Source organism: Bombina bombina, chromosome 11, assembly GCF_027579735.1.
Source record: "Bombina bombina isolate aBomBom1 chromosome 11, aBomBom1.pri, whole genome shotgun sequence".
Lineage (NCBI taxonomy): Eukaryota > Metazoa > Chordata > Amphibia > Anura > Bombinatoridae > Bombina > Bombina bombina.
Genome location: NC_069509.1, coordinates 62,888,067 through 62,905,865, shown reverse-complemented (window position 1 = coordinate 62,905,865; position 17,799 = coordinate 62,888,067). Strand labels below are relative to the sequence as shown.

Here is a 17,799-nt window from a genome sequence, read left to right as displayed (position 1 = left end):
TCCTTTAGTATTAGCTGCATTGTGGTAGGAGCGCACACTTTCTGCTCCCATTGAAGTCATTAACCCCTTAATGACCACAGCACTTTTCCATTTTCTGTCCGTTTGGGACCAAGGCTATTTTTACATTTCTGCGGTGTTTGTGTTTAGCTGTAATTTTCCTCTTACTCATTTACTGTACCCACACATATTATATACCGTTTTTCTCGCCATTAAATGGACTTTCTAAAGATACCATTATTTTCATCATATCTTATCATTTACTATAAAAAAAAATATAAAATATGAGGAAAAAGTCGAAAAAAACACATTTTTTCTAACTTTGACCCCCAAAATCTGTTACATATCTACAACCACCAAAAAACACCCATGCTAAATAGTTTCAAAATTTTATCCTGAGTTTAGAAATACCAAATGTTTACATGTTCTTTGCTTTTTTTGTAACTTATAGGGCCATAAATACAAGTAGCACTTTGCTATTTCCAAACCATTTTTTTTTCAAAATTAGTGCTAGTTACATTAGAACACTAATATCTTTCAGGAATCTCTGAATATCCATTGACATGTATATATTTTTTTTTAGTAGACAACCCAAAGTATTGATCTAGGCCCATTTTGGTATATTTCATGCCACCATTTTACCGCCAAATGCGATCAAATACAAAAAATCGTTCACTTTTTTACAAATGTTTTACAAACTTTTGGTTTCTCACTGAAATTATTTGCAAACCGCTTGTGCAATTATGGCATAAATGGTTGTAAATTCTTCTCTGGGATCCCCTTTGTTCAGAAATAGCAGACATATATGGCTTTAGCATTGCTTTTTGGTAATTAGAAGGCCGCTAAATGCCACTGCGCACCACACGTGTATTATGCCCAGCAATGAAGGGGTTAATTAGGGAGCATGTAGGGAGCATTTTGGGGTAATTTTAGCTTTAGTGTAGTGTAGTAGACAACCCCAACTATTGATCTAGGCCCATTTTGGTATATTTCATGCCACCATTTCACCGCCAAATGCAATCAAATAAAAAAAAAAACGTTAACTTTTTCACAATTTTAGGTTTCTCACTGAAATCATTTACAAACAGCTTATGCAATTATGGCACAAATGGTTGTAAATGTTTCTCTGGGATCCCCTTTGTTCAGAAATAGCAGACATATATGGCTTTGGCGATGCTTTTTGGTAATTAGAAGGCCGCTAAATGCTGCTGCGCATCACGCGTGTATTATGTCTAGCAGTGAAGGGGTTAATTATGTAGCTTGTAGGGAACTTGCAGGGTTAATTTTAGCTTTAGTGTAGAGCTCAGCCTCCCACCTGAAACATCAGACCCCCTGATGCCTCCCAAATAGCTCTCTTCCCTCCCCCACCCCACAATTGTCCCGCCATCTTAAGTACTGGCAGAAACTCTGCCAGTACTAAAATAAAAGGTATATTTGGGCTTTTTTGAGTTTTTTTTTTTAGCATATTTACATATGCTGCTGTGTAGGATCCCCCCTTAGCCCCCAACCTCACAGATCCCGCACCAAACAGCTCTCTAACCCTCCCCCTCTGCCTTAATGGGCGCCATCTTGGGTACTGGCAGCTGTCTGCCAGTACCCAGTTTAGAACAAAAATGTGCTTTTTTTTTAAGAAAAATCCCTTTTTCTGTAGTGTAGCTCCCCCCACACCCAAGAACAACCCCCCACCCCTCCAAGATCCCTTTTACTGAAGTTTATTTTTTTTTAAATTTTTCCCTTTTCCCCCACAGTTACAATCTCATTTTCTGTAGTATAGCGGTTCCCACCCGCTCCCGCCCCGTGCACGCGCCGCCCGCCACCCTCTGTGCACGCGCGCGCGCCCGTGCGCGCCCCCGTCAGCTCCGGCCCCGATCCCGCCCCCCTCCACCTTATACGGCCCATCGATGGCCGCCCACCCGCCTCCCAAGTCAGCTCCCACCCACCAACGTTACCGGCCACCGATGTCCGGTGCAGAGAGGGCCACAGAGTGGCTCTCTCTGCATCGGATGGCCATGCAGGGTTATTGCAGGATGCCTCCATATCGAGGCATCACTGCAATAACCGGAAAGCAGCTGGAAGCGAGCAGGGTCGCTTCCAGCTGCTTTCCACACCGAGGACGTGCAGGGTACGTTCTCAGGCATTAACTGCCTTTTTTTTGAGGACGTACCCTGCACGTCCTTGGTCGTTAAGGGGTTAAAGGGACACAAAAAACTATTTTTTTTCTTTCATGGTTCAGATAGAGCACACAATTTTAAGCAAGTTTCTAATTTACTCCTATTATCAATGTTTCTTTATTCTCTTGCTATCTTCATTTGAAAAGCAGGAATGTAAGCTTAACCCCTTAACGACCAAGGACGTGCAGGGTACGTCCTCAAAAAAAAGGCAGTTAATGCCTGAGAACGTACCCTGCACGTCCTCGGTGTGGAAAGCAGCTGGAAGCGATCCTGCTCGCTTCCAGCTGCTTTCCGGTTATTGCAGTGATGCCTCGATATGGAGGCATCCTGCAATAACCCTGCATGGCCATCCGATGCAGAGAGAGCCACTCTGTGGCCCTCTCTGCACCGGACATCGGTGGCCGGTAACGTTGGTGGGTGGGAGCTGACTTGGGAGGCGGGTGGGCGGCCATCGATGGGCCGTATAAGGTGGAGGGGGGCGGGATCGGGGCCGGAGCTGCGCGCGCGTGCACAGAGGGTGGCGGGCGGGCGCGTGCACGGGGCGGGAGCAGATGGGAACCGCTATTCTACAGAAAATGAGATTGTAACTGTGGGGGAAAAGGGAAAAATTAAAAAAAAAAAAAACTTCAGTAAAAGGGATCTTGGAGGGGTGGGGGGTTGTTCTTGGGTGTGGGGGGAGCTACACTACAGAAAAAAGGGATTTTTCTTAAAAAAAAGCACATTTTTGTTCTAAACTGGGTACTGGCAGACAGCTGCCAGTACCCAAGATGGCGCCCATTAAGGCAGAGGGGGAGGGTTAGAGAGCTGTTTGGTGGGGGATCTGTGAGGTTGGGGGCTAAGGGGGGATCCTACACAGCAGCATATGTAAATATGCTAAAAAAAAAACTCAAAAAAGCCCAAATATACCTTTTATTTTAGTACTGGCAGAGTTTCTGCCAGTACTTAAGATGGCGGGGACAATTGTGGGGTGGGGGAGGGAAGAGAGCTATTTGGGAGGCATCAGGGGGTCTGATGTTTCAGGTGGGAGGCTGAGCTCTACACTAAAGCTAAAATTAACCCTGCAAGTTCCCTACAAGCTACATAATTAACCCCTTCACTGCTAGACATAATACACGCGTGATGCGCAGCAGCATTTAGCGGCCTTCTAATTACCAAAAAGCATCGCCAAAGCCATATATGTCTGCTATTTCTGAACAAAGGGGATCCCAGAGAAACATTTACAACCATTTGTGCCATAATTGCATAAGCTGTTTGTAAATGATTTCAGTGAGAAACCTAAAATTGTGAAAAAGTTAACGTTTTTTTTTTATTTGATTGCATTTGGCGGTGAAATGGTGGCATGAAATATACCAAAATGGGCCTAGATCAATAGTTGGGGTTGTCTACTACACTACACTAAAGCTAAAATTACCCCAAAATGCTCCCTACATGCTCCCTAATTAACCCCTTCATTGCTGGGCATAATACACGTGTGGTGCGCAGTGGCATTTAGCGGCCTTCTAATTACCAAAAAGCAATGCTAAAGCCATATATGTCTGCTATTTCTGAACAAAGGGGATCCCAGAGAAGAATTTACAACCATTTATGCCATAATTGCACAAGCGGTTTGCAAATAATTTCAGTGAGAAACCAAAAGTTTGTAAAACATTTGTAAAAAAGTGAACGATTTTTTGTATTTGATCGCATTTGGCGGTAAAATGGTGGCATGAAATATACCAAAATGGGCCTAGATCAATACTTTGGGTTGTCTACTAAAAAAAAATATATACATGTCAATGGATATTCAGAGATTCCTGAAAGATATTAGTGTTCTAATGTAACTAGCACTAATTTTGAAAAAAAATGGTTTGGAAATAGCAAAGTGCTACTTGTATTTATGGCCCTATAAGTTACAAAAAAAGCAAAGAACATGTAAACATTGGGTATTTCTAAACTCAGGATAAAATTTTGAAACTATTTAGCATGGGTGTTTTTTGGTGGTTGTAGATATGTAACAGATTTTGGGGGTCAAAGTTAGAAAAAGTGTGTTTTTTTCGATTTTTTCCTCATATTTTATATTTTTTTTTATAGTAAATGATAAGATATGATGAAAATAATGGTATCTTTAGAAAGTCCATTTAATGGCGAGAAAAACGGTATATAATATGTGTGGGTACAGTAAATGAGTAAGAGGAAAATTACAGCTAAACACAAACACCGCAGAAATGTAAAAATAGCCTTGGTCCCAAACGGACAGAAAATGGAAAAGTGCTGTGGTCATTAAGGGGTTAAAATACAGCCCATTTTTGGTTCAGCCCTGTGTAGCACTTGCTGATTGTTGGCTAAATGTATCCACAAATCTCCTTTGTTCAGAAATAGCTTTGCCATTGCTTTTCCGTAATTAGAAGGCTGCTAATTGCAGCTGTGCATCACACTTGTGAAGGGGTTAATAAGGAAGCTTGTAAGGTTAAAGGGACAGTCAACACCAGAATTTTAGTTGTTTAAAAAGAAAGGTAATCCCTTTATTACCCATTCCCCAGTTTTCCATAACCAACACAGTTATAATAATACACCTTTTACCTCTATAATTACCCTGTATCTAAGCTTCTGCTGACTGCCCTCTTATTTTAGTTCCTTTGACAGACTTGCATTTTAGCCAATCAGTGCTCACTCCTAGGTCTCTTTACGTGCATGAGCTCAATGTTATCTATATGAAACACATGAACTAATGCCCTCTAGTGGTCAAAATGCATTCAGATTAGAGGCAGTCTTCAAGGTCTAAGAAATTTGCATATGAACCTCCTGGGTTTAGCTTTCAACTAAGAATACCAAGAGAACAAAGCAAAATTGGTGATAAAAGTAAATTGGGAAGTTGTTTAAAATTGCATTCCCTATTTAAATCATGAAATCATTTTTTGGACTTGACTGTCCCTTTAAATGTAACTGTAGTGTAGAGATTACCCTCCCACCCCCTGATCCCTCCCAAACAGCTCTTTCCCTCCCTTATTATGTGTAAAATATTTTCAAGAGTGTAGAGTAGATATTGTTTTAGCAAAAGATACCAAGAGAATTAAGCAAATTAGATAATAGAAGTAAACTGGATAGTTATTTAAAATTGCATTTTATATTTGAATTATGAAACATAAATTTAGGATTCTATGTCCATTCAATATCTAAAGCTGTGCAAAGTGCTCAATACCTGGTATCTTATACATCAAACAAGAACCACTAGCCATGTAAAAAAACAATAATTACAACCGCTACACCTAGGAAATATCCAAGCAAAATGGTTTATGTAAATGTGTTGAGATGCTCGCTGTGGGCGATCCAAGGCATTCTAGAGGCGTTTTTTAACTACCCCTCTGCCTATCATGCGTAATTCATAAAGACTCACTTGACCTTGTGAACCATCTTGTCTCGTAATCATGTATCGCTATTTCTAAGCTAACATGATTGTCTCTTTTTATTTTATTTCTTCTTAATGGTTTTCATATTTTCTATTTTTTGTATATATTGGAGTTGACAGTTTTATAGAAGAATATTTTTTTTATTTGTTGCGTCAATTTTGAGTGCGTTATTATGTGTGTGTTTGTGCGGAGTTTAGTGTGGGTGTATGTTTGTATGTGGGGGGTGTGGGTGTATGTTTGTATGTGGGGGTGAGTGTGGGTGTATGTGTTGTGTAGGTATAGGGGTTAGTGTGTGAGCGTGGGGATGCATATGTGTATGTATGTGTTTATGTGTGTTTAAATGTATACGTTTATGTGTCTATTTATGTATGTGTGTCTGTATGTGTGTGCCTGGATATGTGTGTGAGTATATATGTGTTGTCTGTGTTTAATCTAACTCTTCTTTATTTTACATGATTTACACTTTACATAGGCACTGTTTTACACATTAATTAGTAGGTTCCTATTACCCTGTATCAGATCACATTTACAAAAGTGTATTTTAATTTTTAAAAAACCTACCTGTATTTTTTGTTTTACTTTGAATAATATTTCCTTCTGGACTTATATTTAGGTTAATAAGAGCGATGAGATTCGAAAGACTCTTTTCACAGCTGTCTGGCAAAATTTTGTGAATGCAACAGGTTCTCTCAGTTCTAATGAGCAAAGTAAATGGCTTAACTATCGTCTTACTGATTACCTACCTTTATTAACGAAGGCCCAGCTGAATGTTCCACAAGTTATAAATGCAAATTGCACTTTCTACATGAACCTGTAAGTAACCTTAAGAATATTTTATACATGTCATTACTGCTTTTTAATATAATTATTTATAATTTATAGTTATAAGGGACATAATGTAACATAACTTGCAAGGAATTTAACAGTCCACTAAGGAGCCAGTCATGCTTATAAGTAAGTGTCAATGCATTCTACTCCTGAAGATACTTTAAAGGGACACTAAACCCCAAAAAATTATTTAATGATTCAAGTAGAGAATACAATTTTAAACAATATTCCAATTTACTTCTATTTTCTAATTTGCTGAATTCTTTAGATATGCTTTGTTGAAGAAATAGCAATGCATATGGATGAGCCAACCACACGAGGCATCTATGTGCAGCAACCAATCAGCAGCTACTGAGCATATCTAGATATGCTTTTCAGCAATGTATATCAAGAGAATGAAGCAAATTAGCTAATAGAAGTAAATTAGAACGTTGTTTAAAATAGCATGCTCTTTTTAAATCATGAAAGAAAAAAATATGGGTTTCATGTTCCTTTAAAGAAATGTTGTAATCCAAAACTCACGTTGTAATTTGTTATAGCAAATAGTTGATCACAATCTATCATCTGTAAATTACCTGCATATTAATAGCTGCCAATGAGCTGTTGTTAATGCTGACACAATCACGTAAGCCATTTTTATTATCCGCAGATGTTTTTTCATTTTCATTTAGGTACTTAACACGTTCCATTTCCGTTTTTCGAATCTCAGTCCAAAGGGTCCATTTATCAAAGGTTGGGTGGAAAAGGGTGGACATCTCTGCCCTTATCTGCCTGGCATTGTGGCTAGTGGGCAGCAATATGCTACACGCATATTTCATTGCACAAGCCCCCGCTTGTGCAACTCCACCCCATGCATGGCCAATCACACGCTAACAGGGGCTGTCAATCACCACGGTCATACAAATGCAGGATATAAAAACACCATTTAAGAGTTGGTGTAGTAGGTTAATAAGCAACGGTCTAATGACCGATATTGTCACAAATCATTTTACTGATATTTTTGTTTCTTTTCAGAGTAAAAACCCTGACTATACACTACAGCAATTATACTACCAGCACTCTGCAAGATATTTATGATGTTTTCAAGACATATTTACTAAACTCAGGTTTGTTTCATAACACTTATGTTTACCTTTTAGCAAGAAAACCAGGCATAGTTCTCAGCTCTTAAAGAGACATGAAACCAACATTTTTTCTTTGATGATTCACTCAGAATGTAAAATTTAAAAAAATAAATTTACTTCTAATACCAATTTTTTTTTGTTCTCTTGGTATTCTTTGTTATAGATCATACCTAAGTTCGCATATCTATACGCCAGTGGTTTAACTTAAAATTTTTTGCAAACACTGCTCCATCTAGTGCTCAAAAGTGAGTACCATTGTTAAAAGCATTGATACAAAACTTCTGCAACATAGTGCTGCAGATATACGCAAGCTGCTTAGACTACCTAGGTATGCTCCTCAACAAAGGATACTAATAAAAATAAATGTTGATAATTAAGGAACAGTGGAATGTTTTTGTTTTATTTTTTTCCATTTGTATGCTCAACATTTACGGGTAGATTACGAGTTTTGCGTTAGGTGAAAAAGCAGCGTTAACAGGTCCTAACGCTGCTTTTTCACTACCGCTGGTATTACAAGTCTTGCAGGTTTAGGGGCACTGCACACTTTTTTGGCCTTACAGCAAAACGACTTAAGTAAACTTTGTAAACCCCTTTTTCTATGGGACTTCCATAGCGCCGGTATTACGAGTCTGTCCTGGGAGGCCAAAAAGTGAGCGGTACACCCTCTACCGCCAAGATTCCGACCGCATTTGAAAGTCAGTAGTTATGAGTTTTATGGTACAACGCTGTAACACAAAACTCATAACTAAAGTGCTAAAAAGTACACTAACACCCATAAACTACCTATTAACCCATAAACCGAGGCCCCCTGCATCACAAACACTATAATAAAAATGTTAACCACTAATCTGCCACTTCGGACATTGCCGCCACTATAATAAACATATTAACCCCTAAACCGCCGCACTCCCGCATCGCAAACACTAGTTAAATATTATTAACCCCTAATCTGCCGCCCCACTATACTAAATGTATTAACCCCTAAACCTAAGTCTAACCCTAACCCTGACACCCCCTAACTTAAATATAATTAAAATAAATCTAAATAAAATTACTATCCTTACCTACATTATTCCTATTTAAAACTAAACACTTACCTATAAAATAAACCCAAAGCTAGCTACAATATAACTAATAGTTACATTGTATCTAGCTTAGGGTTTATTTTCATTTTACAGGCAAGTTTGTATTTATTTTAACTAGGTAGAATAGTTATTAAATAGTTATTAACTATTTAATAACTACCTAGCTAAAATAAATACAAAAGTACCTGTAAAATAAAACCTAACCTAAGTTACAATAACACCTAACACTACACTATAATTAAATAAATTCCATACATTAAATACAATTAAATCAATTAAATTAGCTAAAGTATAAAAAACAAACAAACACTAAATTACAGAAAATAATAAACAAATTTACATATCTTTAAAATAATTACACCTAATCTAATAGCCCTATCAAGATAAAAAAAACTAGCATAAACTAAACTATCAATAGTTTGGGGGGTTGGTTGTGTGGGTGGTGGGTTTTACTGTTGGGGGGTTGTTTGTATTTTTTTTTACAGGTAAAAGAGCCGATTACTTTGGGGCAATGCCCCGCAAAAGGCCCTTTTAAGGGCTATTGGTAGTTTAGTTTATGTTTTTTTTTATTTTGGGGGGGGGGGGGCATTATTTTATTTTGATTAGGTGTAATTAGTTTAAATATCTGTAATTTGTTTATTATTTTCTGTAATTTTGTGTTTGTTTTTTTTGTACTTTAGCTAATTTAATTTAGGTAATTGTAGTTAATGTAGTTAATTTATTTAATTATAGTGTAGTGTTAGGTGTTATTGTAACTTGGGTTAGGTTTTATTTTACAGGTACTTTTGTATTTATTTTAGCTAGGTAGTTATTAAATAGTTAATAACTATTTAATAACTATTCTACCTAGTTAAAATAAATACAAACTTGCCTGTAAAATAAAAATAAACCCTAAGCTAGATACAATGTAACTATTAGCTATATTGTAGCTATCTTAGGGTTTATTTTATAGGTAAGTATTTAGTTTTAAATAGGAATAATTTAGTTAATAGTAATTTTATTTAGATTTTTGTAAATTATATTTAAGTTAGGGGGTGTTAGGGTTAGACTTAGGTTTAGGGGTTAATACATTTAGTATAGTGGCGGTGACGTTGGGGGCGGCAGATTAGGGGTTAATAAGTGTAGGTAGGTGGTGGCGACATTGGGGCGGCAGATTAGGGGTTAATAAATATAATGTATGTGGCGGTGATGTTGGGGGCAGTAGATTAGGGTTTCATAAGTATAATGTAGGTGGCGGTGGTGTCCGGAGCGGCAGATTAGGGGTTAATAAATATAATGTAGGTGTCAGCGATGTCGGGGGCGGTAGATTAGGGGTTAATAAGTGTAAGATTAGGGGTGTTTAGACTCAGGGTTCATGTTAGGGTGTTAGGTGTAAACATAGATTTTATTTCCCCATAGGAATCAATGGGGCTGCGTTACTGAGTTATACGCTGCTTTTTTGCAGGTGTTAGACTTTTTTTTCAGCCGGCTCTCCCCGTTGATTCCTATGGGGAAATCGTGCACGAGCATGTTACACCAGCTCACAGCTGACTTAAGCAGCGCTGGTATTGAAGTGATATTTAGAGCTAAATTTTGCTCTACGCTCAATTTTTGTCTTTTAACGCCGGGTTTGTAAAAACCAGTAATACCAGCGCTGTAGGAAAGTGAGCGGTGAGAATAATGTGCAAGTTAGCACCGCACCCCTGTTACCGCAAAACTCGTAATCTAGGTGTTAGTTTGCATGTAAACTGTATAATTAAAATGAAAGTCAATCGTAGCGTTTTGGAAAAGCTAGGATTGACTATTGAAACAAAAAAAGGGAACTTTCATTCATGAAGTATAAGATACTTTATGTAGAAAGCTCCTTTATTAGTTTTAATTGATCACCGTTCTTAGCTGCTAAGGAAGCCCACAGCAAAAAAAAATTTTTTTGCTAAGAGGTGACGTTTTCACCTCTTAGCCAATATCCATGAGGTAAATCCGTCTCCCAAGGGCACCAAGCCGGATTTACCGCATGGCTATTGGCTAAGAGGTGAAAACGTCACCTCTCAAGCAAAACAACGATATGCCGTGGGCAAACGCTAGGATTGAATTTCAGTTTAAGGAAAATAAAACAAAAATGTTTATGTTATACTCTCTCCAGTTATATTGGAGTGCCTCCATCATATTTTAAGTTTTGTGAAATTGATCTGATTGGTTACCTAAAAGCACCAGCAGCAAAAGAGACTTGCAAAACCTTGTAAACTGCGCTATCAAATTGACAGCTAAATGACTTTTAAACATTTAGTGGTTGATAGAGATGTGCAGCTGCAAAAAAATTAATTCTTCCAAATTTGTTTCCCCCGAATATTCCTTGGCTGCACTATTTGGTATTCATTTAATTTAAAACCAAACAAATACTGAATATTTGTTAAACAATTACTTTGGTTCTCATTAAACAAATATAAATGTTAAAAAACTACAGGTGAAAAAGTTCACCTGTATCATAATACTTACCTTTTGCGCACTGGAGAGAGCGCTAACCAACTCCTCTTCTTCACAGTGCCCCAGCAGTGCTAATTGGAGACTTAGGGTAATGTGGGTCGGACATGATTCGCTGTAGCATACGCTGTTGGCATTTAACATTGCACAAACATTTTTAAATGCGAAATGCTTGTGCAATGCCGCACCCTGCACATTCGCGGCCAATCGGCCGCTAGCAGGGGGTATCAATCATACCGATCGGATTGGGATGATTGCATTCCACCACCTAAAAGGAAACTTCGGGCGGAGACAGCAGCATCCACTGCTTGTGGCTGGCTCCCAGGCCTGCACTAAAGGACCTTTTCCATTAGTGCAGGCCCTTGGAGCCGCCGCGCTAAGCATCCTGTTACCACGACCTGGGCTTTGTGAAAAAGAGGACCGGGTTAGCGTGGCTCTCCAGTGCGCAAAAGGTATTAACCCCTTAAAAGCAATTTAAAGAAAATTAAGGAATACTGACAAATTTTGCCAGTTTTTTTTTTTCTTTAAATTTCGTTGGTGCCTTTATAACTAAACAAATGCACATCTCTAGCGGTCAATATTAACCTTGTTGATTGTGTTTATTGGCTCCCAATACACCTTTTATTGACATTCGAACAATAAGATCATTTTCGGATTGGAAAAAGATTGGATAAAGAAAAAGTCACACATACGATGCATAGACAGCATCAGCTTTTGCAATCAGAATTCACCGGACCACAAGTTATAAACAAAGTATAGACAACAAAATGAAAACAACAAATTCAACAGCCAAAGTCACACAGTAAATTGTAAAACTGGCCTTTTCAACATTCACAATTCCAATATGATTTGGAATAAATGTATTATCTTGCACATGTAAAGGAAATGGACACAAATACCATTTTACATGTATATATGAATATATGGTCTAGATTTTTAGACTGTGGGGCAGATTTTTCATGAGTCTAGCGGACCTGATCCACTGTAGCGATCATGTCCGCCAGACATCGATAAATGTCGACAGCATATACTGTCGGCATTTATCATTGAGAAAACAGCAGATTGAACCCAGTACAACAAAAAAACACGACGTTTCGGGGCTTACCCCTTAATCATGTGTCATGCCACACTTGACACATGATTAAGGGGTAAGCCCCAAAACGTTGTGTTTTTTGTACTCTGTGATGTTCTGATACATTACATTAAACACATTTTGGCACATTTGGATATCCTCTTTATTGTTCTTTATTCAGGCATTTATCATTGCACAAACAGTTCTGGTGAACGGCTTGAGCAATGCCGCCCCCTGCAGACTCGCATGCAATCGGGCGGATTGATGTCTGCCGCCTCAGAGGCTGCGGACAAGTTAAGGAGCAGTGGTCTTAAGACCGATGCTTCTTAACTCCTGTTTCCAGCAAGCTTGAAGGCTCGCACGGAATCAGATGTATTTGGCCCCATTCTGGCCATGATAAACTGGCCCCCATATATTCTATATACAGTATAAGAACTGTTTTAAAATTCAGATATAGAAGATTATATATGTTTTTATGGAAAATAATGTCCTACAATGTTCTTCTTGATTTTAGATGAAAATCTTACTATCTTGGAAAACAGGTTTTCTCAATGATTAAAAAATATCTTTAACCCCTTAACCACCAAGGATGTGCCAGGCATGTCATACAAAAAACAGTTGTTAACGACCAAGGACGTGCCTGGCACGTCCTCAGGGGTTTCAAGAGCTGGAAGCGATCGTGATCACTTCCAGCTGCTTTCAGGGTATTGCAGCGATGCCTCGATATTGAGGCATGGTGCAATACCCTTTTTTAAGCAACCGATGCAGAGAGAGCCACCCACCCTGTGGTCCTCTCTGCATCAGCCAGCAATGGTGCTGATCGTTGGTGGCGTGGGAGGGATAGGAGGGAGGCGGCTGGACGGTCCATTGCTGGAGGGGGCGGGAGGAGGTGCGGGAGCGCATGTGAGGGGGCGGGAGCACGCACGAGGGGGGTGGGAGCACATGTGAGGGGGCGGGAGCAGATGGGACCAATACACTACGGCAAATGTATAGAGATTTGGAAAGAGTCAGAGGGGGATATGTTTTGGGAAAGGGATTTTTTTTGGGTAGGGTATTGAGGAACAGCTACACAACAAAAAAATTTTTTTATTTTTTTTCAAAAAGCCAAAATGTTTAGCAAATGCCAGTACCCAAGATGGCGGCAAATAGGTAGTGGGGGGAGGGTTAGAGAGCTGTTTGGGGGGGATCAGGGAGGTTGGGGGTAAGGGGGAATCCCTTGCTGCAGTAAATATATATATATATATATATATATATATATATATATACACTGTGTGCAGAATTATTAGGCAAATTAGTATTTTGACCACATCATCCTCTTTATGCATGTTGTCTTACTCCAAGCTGTATAGGCTCGAAAGCCTGCTACCAATTAAGCATATTAGGTGATGTGCATCTCTGTAATGAGAAGGGGTGTGGTCTAATGACATCAACACCCTATATCAGATGTGCATAATTATTAGGCAACTTCCTTTCCTTTTGCAAAATGGGTCAAAAGAAGGACTTGACAGGCTCAGAAAAGTCAAAAATAGTGAGATATCTTGCAGAGGGATGCAGCACTCTTAAAATTGCAAAGCTTCTGAAGCGTGATCATCGAACAATCAAGCGTTTCATTCAAAATAGTCAGCAGGGTCGCAAGAAGCGTGTGGAAAAACCAAGGCGCAAAATAACTGCCCATGAACTGAGAAAAGTCAAGCGTGCAGCTGCCAAGATGCCACTTGCCACCAGTTTGGCCATATTTCAGAGATGCAACATCACTGGAGTGCCCAAAAGCACAAGGTGTGCAATACTCAGAGACATGGCCAAGGTAAGAAAGGCTGAAAGACGACCACCACTGAACAAGACACACAAGCTGAAACGTCAAGACTGGGCCAAGAAATATCTCAAGACTGATTTTTCTAAGGTTTTATGGACTGATGAAATGAGAGTGAGTCTTGATGGGCCCGTGGCTGGATTGGTAAAGGGCAGAGAGCTCCAGTCCGACTCAGACGCCAGCAAGGTGGAGGTGGAGTACTGGTTTGGGCTGGTATCATCAAAGATGAGCTTGTGGGGCCTTTTCGGGTTGAGGATGGAGTCAAGCTCAACTCCCAGTCCTACTGCCAGTTTCTGGAAGACACCTTCTTCAAGCAGTGGTACAGGAAGAAGTCTGCATCCTTCAAGAAAAACATGATTTTCATGCAGGACAATGCTCCATCACACGCGTCCAAGTACTCCACAGCGTGGCTGGCAAGAAAGGGTATAAAAGAAGAAAATCTAATGACATGGCCTCCTTGTTCACCTGATCTGAACCCCATTGAGAACCTGTGGTCCATCATCAAATGTGAGATTTACAAGGAGGGAAAACAGTACACCTCTCTGAACAGTGTCTGGGAGGCTGTGGTTGCTGCTGCACGCAATGTTGATGGTGAACAGATCAAAACACTGACAAAATCCATGGATGGCAGGCTTTTGAGTGTCCTTGCAAAGAAAGGTGGCTATATTGGTCACTGATTTGTTTTTGTTTTGTTTTTGAATGTCAGGAATGTATATTTGTGAATGTTGAGATGTTATATTGGTTTCACTGGTAAAAATAAATAATTGAAATGGGTATATATTTGTTTTTTGTTAAGTTGCCTAATAATTATGCACAGTAATAGTCACCTGCACACACAGATATCCCCCTAAAATAGCTATAACTAAAAACAAACTAAAAACTACTTCCAAAACTATTCAGCTTTGATATTAATGAGTTTTTTGGGTTCATTGAGAACATGGTTGTTGTTCAATAATAAAATTAATCCTCAAAAATACAACATGCCTAATAATTCTGCACTCCCTGTATATATACAGGGAGTGCAGAATTATTAGGCAAGTTGTATTTTTGAGGATTAATTTTATTATTGAACAACAACCATGTTCTCAATCAACCCAAAAAACTCATTAATATCAAAGCTGAATAGTTTTGGAAGTAGTTTTTAGTTTGTTTTTAGTTTTAGCTATTTTAGGGGGATATCTGTGTGTGCAGGTGACTATTACTGTGCATAATTATTAGGCAACTTAACAAAAAACAAATATATACCCATTTCAATTATTTATTTTTACCAGTGAAACCAATATAACATCTCAACATTCACAAATATACATTTCTGACATTCAAAAACAAAACAAAAACAAATCAGTGACCAATATAGCCACCTTTCTTTGCAAGGACACTCAAAAGCCTGCCATCCATGGATTCTGTCAGTGTTTTGATCTGTTCACCATCAACATTGCGTGCAGCAGCAACCACAGCCTCCCAGACACTGTTCAGAGAGGTGTACTGTTTTCCCTCCTTGTAAATCTCACATTTGATGATGGACCACAGGTTCTCAATGGGGTTCAGATCAGGTGAACAAGGAGGCCATGTCATTAGATTTTCTTCTTTTATACCCTTTCTTGCCAGCCACGCTGTGGAGTACTTGGTTGCGTGTGATGGAGCATTGTCCTGCATGAAAATCATGTTTTTCTTGAAGGATGCAGACTTCTTCCTGTACCACTGCTTGAAGAAGGTGTCTTCCAGAAACTGGCAGTAGGACTGGGAGTTGAGCTTGACTCCATCCTCAACCCGAAAAGGCCCCACAAGCTCATCTTTGATGATGCCAGCCCAAACCAGTACTCCACCTCCACCTTGCTGGCGTCTGAGTCGGACTGGAGCTCTCTGCCCTTTACCAATCCAGCCACGGGCCCATCCATCTGGCCCATCAAGACTCACTCTCATTTCATCAGTCCATAAAACCTTAGAAAAATCAGTCTTGATATATTTCTTGGCCCAGTCTTGACGTTTCAGCTTGTGTGTCTTGTTCAGTGGTGGTCGTCTTTCAGCCTTTCTTACCTTGGCCATGTCTCTGAGTATTGCACACCTTGTGCTTTTGGGCACTCCAGTGATGTTGCAGCTCTGAAATATGGCCAAACTGGTGGCAAGTGGCATCTTGGCAGCTGCACGCTTGACTTTTCTCAGTTCATGGGCAGTTATTTTGCGCCTTGGTTTTTCCACACGCTTCTTGCGAGCCTGTTGACTATTTTGAATGAAACGCTTGATTGTTCGATGATCACGCTTCAGAAGCTTTGCAATTTTAAGAGTGCTGCATCCCTCTGCAAGATATCTCACTATTTTTGACTTTTCTGAGCCTGTCAAGTCCTTCTTTTGACCCATTTTGCCAAAGGAAAGGAAGTTGCCTAATAATTATGCACACCTGATATAGGGTGTTGATGTCATTAGACCACACCCCTTCTCATTACAGAGATGCACATCACCTAATATGCTTAATTGGTAGTAGGCTTTCGAGCCTATACAGCTTGGAGTAAGACAACATGCATAAAGAGGATGATGTGGTCAAAATACTCATTTGCCTAATAATTCTGCACTCCCTGTATATATATATATATATATATATATAAAAACTTTAAAAAAACCTTTTATTTTTATACTGGCAGACTTTCTGCCAGTACTTAAGATGGGGTGACCTTTAGGGGTTGGGGGAGGGAAGAGAGCTGTTTGAGAGGGGTCATGGAGGGATCAAGGGGTGGCATGTGTCATGTGGGAGGCTGATCTCTACACTAAAACTAAAATTAACCCTACAAGCTACCTAATTAACCCCTTCACTGCTGGGCATAATAAAGTGTGGTGCGCAGGGGCATTTAGTGGCCTTCTAATTACCAAAAAGCAATGCCAAAGCCATATATGTCTGCTATTTCTGAACAAAGGGGATCCCAGAGAAGCATTTATAACTGTGTGCCATAATTGCACAAGCTGTTTGTAAATAATTTCAGTGAGAAAACTAAAATTTGTGAAAAAGTTAATGTTTTTTTTTATTTGATCACATTTGGCAGGGAAATAATGCCATGAAATATACCAAAATGGGCCTAGAACAATACTTTGGGTTGTCTACTAAAAAAAAATACATACATGTGTATATACATGTGAAGGGTTATTCAGGGATTCCTGACATATATCAGTGTTACAATGTAACTATCGCTAATTTTGAAAAAAAAAAATGATTTGGAAATTGCAAAGTGCTACTTGTACTTATTGCCCTATAACTTACAAAAAAAGCAAAGAACATGTAAACATTTGGTATTTCTAAACTCAGGACAAAATTTAGAAACTATTTAGCATGAGTGTTTTTGGTGGTTGTAGATGTGTAACAGATTTTGGGGGTCAAATTTAGAAAAATGTGTTTTTTTCAATTTTTTCATCATATTTAAAAAAAAAAAAAAAATTATAGTAAATGATATATGAAAAACGGTATATAATGTGTGTGGGTACCGAAAATGAGTAAGAGGAATATTATAGCTAAACACAAACACAGCAGAAATGTAAAAACAGCCCTGGTCCTTAACGGTAAGAAAATTGAAAAATGGTCTGGTCACTAAGGGGTTAAATTATTAAAAGTAAAAAAAATAATACATTGAGCAAATATGCCCAGTATACTCATTATGTCCAAATACAAATACCATTCAGATTGTTTAACACTTAGCAGAAACACCACCTATACAATTGTAAAACACCAACATGGATTCTATTAACCCTTTGGGGTATATTTATTAAAGTGCGGACGGACATGATGTAGCGTATCATGTCCGCCGCACATCGATAAATGCCGACAGCATACGCTGTCGGCATTTATCATTGCACCAGCAGTTCTTGTGAAATGCTGGTGC

At 39.0% G+C, this 17,799-nt stretch overlaps 1 protein-coding gene across 1 annotated transcript in view; it reads left to right on the top strand.

Moving 5' to 3' along the window:
• The window catches only part of LOC128641669 (uncharacterized), a 129,055-nt gene that overhangs the window by 52,255 nt on the left and 59,001 nt on the right, over positions 1-17,799 (top strand). Inside the window, exons 69-70 of the mRNA XM_053694202.1 lie at positions 6,168-6,367; positions 7,397-7,488. Coding sequence (XP_053550177.1) covers positions 6,168-6,367; positions 7,397-7,488 — 292 coding nt within the window. The remainder of the gene's footprint in view (positions 1-6,167; positions 6,368-7,396; positions 7,489-17,799) is intronic.